The sequence below is a fragment of the Vicugna pacos genome, chromosome 21 (genome assembly GCF_048564905.1).
Source record: "Vicugna pacos chromosome 21, VicPac4, whole genome shotgun sequence".
Lineage (NCBI taxonomy): Eukaryota > Metazoa > Chordata > Mammalia > Artiodactyla > Camelidae > Vicugna > Vicugna pacos.
The window spans coordinates 33119697-33130535 of NC_133007.1; the positions used below are offsets into that span (position 1 = coordinate 33119697).

Below are 10839 nucleotides of genomic sequence, written 5' to 3' on the forward strand. Positions count from 1 at the left end.
AAGAACTGAGGAAGGAACAGCACATTTCTTTAAGCATTAAGCAGAGCTCACTGGAGAGGCTGTCTAGGCCTGAGGTTTCCTTTCTGGGAAGATTTTAAATTAGTAATTTCCTTTCTTGTTATACATCTAACCAGACCTTTTCTTTTTAAGCCAGTGCAGTAATTTGCATCTTTCTAGAAATTCATCCATTTCATCTGTTTTCTAATTTATTGGCATAATTGTTCACAGTATTATCTCATAATGCCTTTAATTTCTGTCTGGTCGGCAGTAATATCCCCTTTTTCATTTGTTTGGTGGGGGGAGCAGTTAGGTTTATTTACTTACTTAATGGAGGCCCTGGGGGTGGAACCCAGGACCTTGTACACGCTACGCAGGTACTCTCTAACCCTAACCACTGAGCTACACCCCCTTCCTCCACTTTTTTCATTCTTGATTTTGACCATTTGTGTCTTTTTTCTTGGTAAGTCTAGCTAAAGGCATGTTAATTTTGTTCATCTTTTCAAAGAACCAATTTTTTGTTGCACTGATTTTCTCCATTGTTTTTACCTTTTCTATCTCACTGACTTTTGCTCTAAGCCTTGTTATTCCCTTCCTGTTGCTGGCTTTGGGTTAGTCTGCTCGTTTCTCTCTAACGTAAGATCAGAGCTGGGTCAATGATTTAAGATCATTCTCTTCTCTCCTACAGACGTTTTCGGCTGTATATACCAATAAGACTGCTTTGGTGGCATCCCGTAAACTCTGGTGTATTTCCATTCTCATTTGTCTTGAGGTATTTTCTAACTTCCCTTGTGACTTTTTCACTGCCACTGATTACTTAAAAGTTCGCTGCTTACTTTCCAAATATTGTGGATTTCCCAGGTTTTCTTCTGTTGTTGATTCTAATTCCTTTGTTGTTGGAGGACATGCTTGGTACAGTTTCAACACATTTATACTTACTCCTACTTGTTTTATGGCCCAAATCATGCGATCTCCCCTGAGGCTGCTCCATGCTGGAGAATGTGTGCTGTGCTGGGACTGGGTGGAACGCCCCACTGGTGGCAGGTGAGTCAGCTGGTCTGGTGCTGCTCACTCACATCCAGGTCCTGGCTGATCTGACCAGGGGACCGACCCACTACTGACAGGGACTGAAGGCTCTAACACTGCGGAGATGTCTGTTTCTCCTTTGATTCTGTCAGATTTTGCTTCATATGTTTTGGTGCTCTGACATTAGGTGTATATATCAGGAAGTAGGTTTTTCACATAGTCAAATTGTTCAATCTTTTATAACTTCTGATGTGACCCACTTGTCACACCACTGGTTTCAATGTGGCCTTTTGAACTGTGCCTGACAGTTACTGTGTTTTCCTGACCAGAGAAGGAACATCTAGACTTCCTGCCCCCTGTTCAGCCAGGGAGGAGAGACCACCTGCTGCCCAGAGCAAGCAAGGAGCCACATCTCAGGCCCCCAGCGCTTCTCAAGCCTGGGTTCCGTGCCTCCTTCACCCGCACTGAAAGGAAGGGAGCAGGAGAGCAAACGGGACCTGCTTCTTCCCAGGCCGCCGGCTCAGCCCACGGAGTCGCCTCCTCCCAACTCTTCCAGCTTTCTGGAGTTACTCCTCTGCGAAAACCCCCTTTCTGACGCTTGGTGGGACTTCAGGAGGTATTAAAAGCAGTTGCACACATTCTACCCACCATACGTATCTGAAAGTCTCTTTTTTAGTTTCTAAAAATATTTTATCACATTATAAATCTTATACAAAGAGGACATGATCAAATTTGTGCATAATGAGGACTTCAGGTTTAACAAATGCCCTTTTTAAATAATAAAGTAAGTGCTTGGGTGATTTTTGGCTTTGATACATACATAAGTCATGTTAGACTGGGTTACAAAATACAAATCACGTAATATTAATTTAATTTCATGTGACATAAAATTTGAATTTGTAATTTAAAGTTTTATTTAACTTAATGCTAAATTGCCACTATATACTACCTTTCCAGCAGCTCCTGGAGGCTTACAATGTTCTGAACGTGAAGATGCCACACAGCTTCAAGCAGCAAAGAATTCTGAAAAGAAAAGACAGTGCGATGAGCCCCTCAGCCACACGTCTTCCTGCCAGACACTCAGCCTGTGTTCCTACCCCCTGCGCTCCATGAAAGCCCAGCCCAGACACTGGCGTTACCACCTGTGTCTCCTCCCGCCCTCCCACCCCCGCTCCCAGGTTCAGGCGCAGACCTGCATCCTGCAGCTTAACCGGCTCCCAGGACTCCTCCAAGGGGCCGGCACAAGAGTCCAAATGCAAACTGGACACGCCAGTCTCTTCTCTCCTTCAGAGTCCACAGGCCGAGTTCAGACTTGGACACAGTACCGGTCTTCAAGCAATCTGGCCTCTGTCTAGTTCTGTCCTCCCAGCGAGGACAGAGTTCAGAACTCCCAGCTGCAGCACCGCCACGCTCTGCCCCAGACATCATGCCCTGACTGCCCCCACCCCACTGCCCCTTCTTCACCCAGGAACTCACCCTTGCCCTACACACCCCAAGCAACCTCAGGCCCTTCTCAGAAGCCTCTCCTAACCACCCAAGCAGACTCGGCCGCCCACTCTTCTCTGCTACCTGCGGACAGCCCGTCGACACAATTCATGATGTGGCCGTGAAGCTGGACAGCAGGCAGCAGGCATACGGCCGGACCAACGCCTGCCAGCCAAGTGAACTCACTGTGCTGGGTCAGAGAGCAGGGCAACGGGTACACCGTCACCTGGGCTTTCTCTTTCCTTTTCCTACTTACTAACTGATCTCATTTAATAACCAAGTGTTCACTTTCAACTGTTCAAAAATCTGTAAGCGTAACGAATTTAAAATGTTTCAAGAAAGAACAGATAAGAACGTTTTAAGTCACACTTTTACTGTTGACTCTACTGCCCTGGGGACCTGTCCGTCACAGCGTGCCTGAGAAGGCAGGGCTTCACCTTTCTGTGCACTGGTCTGTTCTAACCAACACTACCCATGACGGGTGAGAACTGCCCAACAGGGTGCTTGAGGGTCCTTCTTCCCCATTCACAGACGCATCTGCTGAAAGCTTTTCCCCCTGCTTTCTGTAATTAATGAGATGCTTAGTGGAATTCCTAACAAGACCTGCAGATTCTGTTGGCTCCACCAAACCAACAGAACACTGCTAGCAAACCCTCAAGTCAGGGCTGTGATCTCAGCCTTACCTGTATTTTCCATAATTCTCGGCAGAAGAAGACACGGGAGAACATGCTGTGTGCTAGTAAGTTCTGAGTGATCTCTAACAAGGAAGACAGTTTCTTCTGAAAAGAGAGAGTCAAACTTTTTAAAGACACGATGTTAAAGAAACGCCCTGTTCTCCCAGCTGGCCCAACGGGAGTGAGCACGGCCCCGCCGCTCAAGCTGTGGCTTACCCTCTGCTCCGGAGTCAGCAGCACCTCAGGGGAGGGCCTGGCGTCCGCCTCACATATCCGCACGAGGCCAGAGGCCACCACCTGGCTGGACAGGACCGCCACTGGAACGCCCAGCCGCGAGGCCTGGTCCCGCAGAGCACAGCCTTAACGACAGAACAAAACACAGGCACGCTACAAAGCCCACAACAGAAGAGGACTGGTTAAATGCCTTCTCTTAAGTTGTAGCACACAGAAAGCTGCCTTCTGCAGGGGAGAAGCATCTGGGGCGACATGAGGGACAAAAGGCAGACAATTTCAGGAGCTCACGGCAACGGGGCAGCATCTGAAGCCCACGGCTGCACGTAACATTTGTGTCTGTGAGACACAAACGAGGGAGCTTGCTGGATATATTCTAAGAACTTTATCAACTTTTTCCAAAGGAGCACAACAAACTGAGAACTTTTGACAAATCCTTGCTTTCATAGTTACTACTCAGGTCAGAGACAGAGGTGCCCCTACAACTGTGCACTGATGGTTCAGGGGACACTGGGTCTGGCTCCCCAAAGCTGGCCACACACTGGGTGGAAGGTGGGTGCTGGGCCCACAGGCAGCCACCTGCCTCCTGAGGACCAGCCTCGGTCTGCACTCGGTAGAAACGCTGGGCAGCCTGGACAGACATAATACCTATAAGCAAGTTATCTTTTAATTTACTTGGCTTCCAAAAATAATTTTTAAAAAAAGTTAACTGAAGCACTTGCCTACTGTCTTCGAGGCTCTGAAGACACCGCCGCTGTGTAAGTGGAAACACGCGTGGCAGCCGTGAAAGTTCGGAATCACGGTGTTATCACCCACCACCGTGGTCAAGATACAACTCGTGTAGAAAACAGCAAATGCTCATTTCCAGCCATTTATTTCCAGTCTGTCTCCATGGGCAAGTTTATTTCTGTTTTTATTTACAAGGCTTTTATCTTTTTTACATAAATATGAATACACACGGTAGCCACTATCTTCAGCAGGACAAACAGCTGAAAACTTCATGAACTGAGGGTCTGTGTCTGTGGTCAGATGTGTGTCTGCACAGCCTGTGAAACCCAAGCACACTTAGGGCCGAGAGAACCGGGACCCTCTGGGGCCACAGGGATCAGCTGCCAAGGCAAGCCTGCGGTCTAAGGTCATTGTAACAGATATTTAACACAGACGAAGGAATTCGTTAGTAGTCACCCCTCAGTGTCCACAGGGGGTCGGTTCCAGGGCTCCCAGAACCGAGATCCGCAGGAGCTGAAGCCCCTCACACAGGACGGCGCAGCGCGTGCAGAGCCTACACACAGCCTCCTGTGCACTCAAGCCACCTCTAGACCACTCACAACGCCTAAGACGAGGTGAACACCGCGTAAACAGCTGCTGGCACATGGCACATTCAAGTTTTGCTTTTTGGAACTTTGTAATTTCCCCCCCAAGTATTTTCAATCCGTGGTTGGTCGAATCCACAGGTGTGGGGCCCAGGGATATGAGGGGCAATGGTCTCTCTTTCTGAAATGACAGTCACTGCACAATCAAGGGAGAGTGACCAGAAGGGAACTGTGTCCGCCATCCCACAGACCTCCCTCCTACACACACAAGCAGACCCGGCCAACTGCACTTTGTGGATACCTCATGTTTACAAACTGAAGGTTTTTGGTAACCCTGCATCCAGCAAATCTTTCGGTGCCATATTTCCAACAGCATTTGCTCACTTCATATTTCTGGGTCACATTTTGGTAATTCCCACAATTACCAAACTTCAAAATTTTCCATTATCATTATGTTTGCTATGGTGATCTGTGATGAGCAGTCTTTGATGACACTGTTGTAGCTGTTTGGGGCACCACACTGTGCCCAGATAAGACAATGAGCCTAACTGGTGAGTGCCACGTGTGTCCCGACTGCTCTCCGGACTGGCCGTTCCCTGTCTCTCACCTCCTCCTCAGGCCTCCCTGTTCCCTGAGACACAACAATATTGAAATTAGGCTAATTAATAACCCCAAAGTGGCCTCTGAGTGTTCAAGTGAAAGGAAGAGCAGCACGTGTCTCACTGTGAATCAAAAGCTGGAAATGAAGCAGCTTAGTGAGGAAGGCTTGTCACTGGAAAGCTGGGCCTCTCACACCAGTCAGCCAAGGTACGACTGTAAAGGCAAAGTTCTCGGAGGAAATTAAAGTGCTGCTCCAGCGAACACACGAATGATAAGAAGGTCAAACAGCCTTACTGCTGAGATGGAGAAAGCTGGAAAAGTGGTCTGGATGGAAGATCAGACCAGCCACAACATTCCCTCCAGCCAAAGCCTCATCCAGAACAAGGCCCCAGCTCTCTTCAGTTCTGTGGAGGCTGAGAGAGGGGAGGAAGCTGTGGAAGAAAGGTGTGAAGCCAGCAGAGGTTGGCTCATGAGGGTTCAGGAAGAAGCCGTCTCCATGACATCAAAGTGCAGGTGAAGCAGCAAGTGCTGGTGTAAAAGCTGCTGCGAGTTCTCCAGAAGATCCAGCTGAGATAATTAACGAGAGTGGCTACAGTGAGCAGCAGATTTTCAACGTAAATGAAACAGCCTTCTTTTGGAAGAAGATGCCATCTAGGACCTCCATGGTGAGAGAGGAGAAGACAGTGCCTGGCTTCAAAGGTCAGGCTAACCTTTGTGTTCAGGGCTAATGCAGCTGGTGACGTGAAGTGGAAGCCAATGCTCAGTGTACCACCCAAAAATCCTACAGCTCTTAAGAATGGTGCTGAATCTACTCTGCCTGTGTTCTACACATGGAACCACATAGCCCGGATGACAGCACATCTGTTTACAGCACTGTTTACTGAATATTTTAAGCTCATTGTTGAGACCTCCCTCCTGCTCGCTGACAGTGCACCTGGCCCCCAGGAGCTCTGACGGAGATGGACAGGCCTGCTGACACAGTGTCCATCCTGCAGCCCATGGCTCAAGGAGTCACTTCCACTTTCAAGTCTTAGTATTTAAGAAACACATTTCGTAAGGCTACAGTTGCCAGAGACTGTGATTCCTCTGACACATCTGAGCAAAGTCAGCTGAAAACCCTCTGGAAAGGATTCACCATTCCAGACGCCATTAAGAACATTCGTGATTCACGGGAAAAATGTATCAAAATCAAAATATCAGCATTAACAGGAATTTGAAAGAAGCTGACTCCAATCCTCATAGAAGACTTTGAGAGGTTGAAGACTTCAGTGGAGGGGGTAACAGGTAATGTGGTAGAAACAGCAAGAAAACCAGAAATAGAAGTGGAGCCTGAAGATGTGACTGAATTGCTGCACTCTCAGGATAAAACTTTAATGGATGAGTTACTTCTTACAAATGAGCAAAGAAAGCAATTTCTTGAGATAAAATCTACTCCCTGTGAAGACTGTCAAAATGACAATAAAGGATTCAGAATGACATAAACTTAGTTGATAGAGGAGCAGCAGGATTTGAGAAAACTGACTCCAACTTTGACAGAAGTTCTACTGTGGGTAAAATGCTGTCACACAGCCTTACACCTTACAGAGGAATCGTCTGTGGGAGGAAGGGTCAACTGATGCCACACACTTAACTGTTGTCTTAAGAAATGCTCAGAGCCCCCCAACCTTCAGCAACCACCACTCTGATCAGTCAGCCGCCATCAACACAGAGGCCAGACCCTCCACCAGCAAAAAGAGCACAACTCTCTGAAGGCTTAGATGATGGTCAGCTCTTTTTAGCAATAAAACATCTTTAAGTTAAGGTACGTGCATTGTTTTTTTGACACAATGCTGTTGCACACTTAGGAAACTAAGCACTGTGTAAATATAACTTTTACACGCACCAGGAAACCAGGATTTGTGGGACTCGCTTCACTGCAGTATTCTCACAGCAGGGTCTGGCCCCAGGCCAGTGGTGTCTCCCAGGTTGGCCTGTATTCCTGGCCACCTGCTGCTCTTCCCCACCCAGCAGATCTGTTCTCACCACTTCCAGGAAGGAGCAGCATGCTACTGTCCCGTTTGTACAAGGGATGCTTCGGTTCGTACCATTTTTGAGCCTCTTTCTGAGTCACTGTTTTTAAATAACAGCATCATAACAAGCCCCAACCAAGTCACAAAAATATTGACTTATAATTTGTGACCACACATATAAGCAAAAAACCATTATCTGGAGGAATTTAAACAGCTGCTTATTATAAGCAAATCAAGGCCCCTTTATGTAAAGCTCTGCCCTAAGTCAGTCTACCGAGAAGAGGAAGCTCTAACTCACCCACGAGTGAGCTGGACGGATCAGCGCAGCCCTCAGGGCCACTGCAACTGACCCACTGGCTGAGACACAGTGTTTTACGTGGCGGGCCGTCCACCTGGGAACCAAACACAAAGAACTCCATTTTAAAATTCAAGCTGTGTCATGGAAATAACCAGGTGTGCAGTGCCTGCCTCCTGAGCTATTCCCGAATATTCTGAGGGAGATAAAATGTTTTAACAGGTGAAACCTACTGACACCTTTGAGATTTACCAGATTCATCTCTGGACTTTTTATTTCCAAAAAGGTAAATGATCCCAATATTTTTTGTCTCCTAGATGGTATTTAATGGGTGCTTCTCCCAAATACTGGGTAAATGGCATGAGGTTTTCCAGGAGTCTCCACAAAGATTATGCCTTGGCTGGGTTCAAAAACCCCAAACCTACATCTGCTCGCAAAGGCCAAACCCATTTCCTCTCACCTCAAGCAAAAGGTCACTCAGGTCCAGATGGCTCCACAGGAGGCGCACAGCAGACTCCTTCACCTTCTGCTGCCCTTCAGGACCCAGCTTCTGCCTCTTGACCCTTCCCGCTAAGGGTGAAAATCAGTTTCAAAAAATTACCACACTCTTCAAAAATCCAGGCAGAGACGTCGGGACGCCCCAAACCCCACGGTGATGGACCCCCAGCGTTACTTCTGTGAACTTCCTGCCAAAACCACACAAACTTAACCTAATCAAGAGAAGACATCAGACAGTCCAAATGAGGGACACAGGGTGAGAGACCAGTCCTCCTGCAGATGCCGAGCTCAGGAAGCCTGGGAACTGTCACCAGGGAGTGAGCGCCGCCTGGGATACGGGGCAGGAAAAAGCCGCTAAGCAGGAGCTGGTGAAAGCCCAGCGAAGCCTAGCTTAGTTAGCAGGATCGCATCAACCAGTTTCCTGGGGCTATTCTTTCAAGGAGGCTACGCGATTCCGGGGCTAAGCTGGACCGAACAGTTACTGTCACCCAGGCTGCTGGACCACGCGGGGGTGACTCTTAACTCCTCACTTCACAGAAACGTCCCTCTAGACGCCACGCTGGCCAGTGGACAGAGGGCTGCCGGGAGGGCCCGGCTTGGGGTGATGGGGGGACGACGTCGGGCCGGGGGTCGCTGGGGGACGAGGTTGGGCCCGGGGGTCGAGGGCAGGTGCGGGCTGAGGGCAGCCGCCGCCGGAAGACCACGGCCTCCCAGGGTCGGGCCTGTGGAGGCTCAGACGGGAAGGGGTCTCGGAGCCGGCGCCGCCCACTCCCGCGGCTCCGGCACCCACCTACCCAGCAGCTCAGCCCACGTCCTCCGGCGGCTCCCCGGCCCGGGGTCCGAGGCGGCAGCTCGCGTCTGGGAGGCCGACATGACGCAAACAACGCACCCGGGACGGAGCCCGGCCCGCGCTGCCTTCCCGTTGGCCGAGGCCGCACTGCCTTCCCATTGGCCGCGGCCAGGCGCGCGCGCCTATTGGCTGGCATCTGCCGGCCACACCCCCGCTGCGGCGGAGACGGAGGCGGCCATCTTGGTGGCGGCGGGGCGCGCTGGGCCGGGTACCTCCTGTGATGTTGGAGGTTGGCGGCGCTGACTCACAACGGCGTCTCTTTGGCCTTCTTCCTGTGGGGATGACCCAGCGCTGGTCACGAGGAAACGACCTGACAAGCCCCAAGCAGGGAGACGCTGCGCCCGCCGCGGAGCTCCGCGCGGGGCGCTGCTGGCGGAAGCGTCTGCCCGGGTGCTTCAGCCCGGCGCGGGGCCGAGGCCGCCAGCGGGCAGCGCCGCGCTCCCTGCGCGCCCACGCGCCTCACACCCCGCAGGGCCCGGAGGGGCTCGCGTGGACCGCCGGCCCCTCCCTCGGGGCTGGGGCCGAAAGGCTCGCCGCTGGTTTGCGGAACTGCGGGCACCCGGCCTGTGGCTGCGCGTGTTCCGCTGTGTGAATTTGATCTTGTGTTGAACATTTATATAGTTTATTTTCTCTGTGTTGTGCTGTTTTGACATCTTAAAAAGCCTCTCTGGGTGGAGAGAGACCGCCCCTCCCAGGACAAGCCGATTCTGGGAGACAGCAAAGGGCCCACAGCGTGCAGACCAACCCACGGAAAAAAGAACTTTTCGCATATTGAGATGTAGATGCCGACTGAAACAGACTGTCTGTGGCCCAAACACACATTGTACATCTGCTTTAATTGAGAAAAGGGCATATTGACCACAAGTAAAGGATGCCCGTGTTGAGAATAAAGATTAAATGCTTTCCTTCCTGGGACGCCAGTGCTGGTCCTGCTTCCCAGGTGCCCAGGCCACACTGGCGCGCCCTGCACCTGCTCGTCTGTTTTCTTGAAACTTTGAAGGAATGTATGCCTGACTTGTTCATGTTTCTTTGTTCTGACCAGGTATAAAACTGTGCTGGAAGCCGCGCTTCTCCCAGGCAGCCCCTCTGAGTCATCTGGGAGTGGTCTGGGCTAGTCCTCAGCTTGGCTCAAGTAAACCTCTTTTTCTATTCTTGTTACTGTTTGTTGATTATTTTTGTCCACACCATCCAGAGCTAGACCCTCTTCCACCTGGCCCCAGACCCAAGAAGCAAGATTCCTGCACCTTAGTCATCCCGGGGCCAGGTGCCAGAAATCTAGGAGCCACCCTCGATGGCTCAAAGCCTACAGGAATCAAACTAGCCAATCTGAGCTGTTACACTGCTTGCCTCTGATGTGGAAACTCCAATAAAGGCTGTCACCTAAACCCACCATCCCCTCCCCCTCGACTTCTGGCCACCTTGGTGCTCCCCACGTGGCCCTGGGACTTGTGAGTATAATAAACTTTTCCAAGCCTTTTCTGGTGTCTGCATTGTAACCATTTCATTAAAAATACAGGGTTTTTTTCTTTCTTAAGGCTAGGTCGGTGTAAGGTTAACAGGGCTGAGGCCCCAGGGGTGATCTAGGCACTGCCTGGGGTGGGGAGCCAGCAGCAACAAGGGGACCAAGTGCTTTTGCTGTGAAGGACCCCTGGGGCTGGGCAAGCTGACTAAATTATAAAAGGCCAATCAAATAAGGACACAAGGCGTCTCAAATTGGAAGAGCTCTTTCAGAATAAAAACCTATCACTTTTACTCACACATGAAAAGACAGGAGTGGGAGCTGTGCTGAGAAGTCCCAAGGCCTCTGGCTCTTCTGAAGAAGGTGAACTAGAAACACAGCCCAGTTTTCCTGAGGAGGACA

The 10839-nt window shown here is 50.3% G+C and overlaps 1 protein-coding gene across 4 annotated transcripts in view; it reads right to left on the bottom strand.

Annotated features, from left to right (window-relative positions):
• The window catches only part of FANCA (FA complementation group A), a 37097-nt gene extending 27548 nt beyond the window's left edge, over positions 1-9549 (bottom strand). For 3 of the 4 annotated variants that reach the window (XM_072946863.1, XM_072946862.1, XM_072946860.1), the window contains exons 1-6: positions 8919-9549; positions 8091-8200; positions 7634-7727; positions 3399-3541; positions 3192-3287; positions 1973-2046 (exon numbers count right to left, since the gene is read on the bottom strand). In XM_072946863.1, coding sequence (XP_072802964.1) covers positions 1973-2046; positions 3192-3287; positions 3399-3541; positions 7634-7727; positions 8091-8200; positions 8919-9114 — 713 coding nt within the window. In that variant the 5' untranslated portion in view covers positions 9115-9549. The remainder of the gene's footprint in view (positions 1-1972; positions 2047-3191; positions 3288-3398; positions 3542-7633; positions 7728-8090; positions 8201-8918) is intronic. The other variant, XM_072946861.1, reaches the window with a different exon arrangement.
• Positions 9550-10839: the final 1290 nt, after the last annotated feature.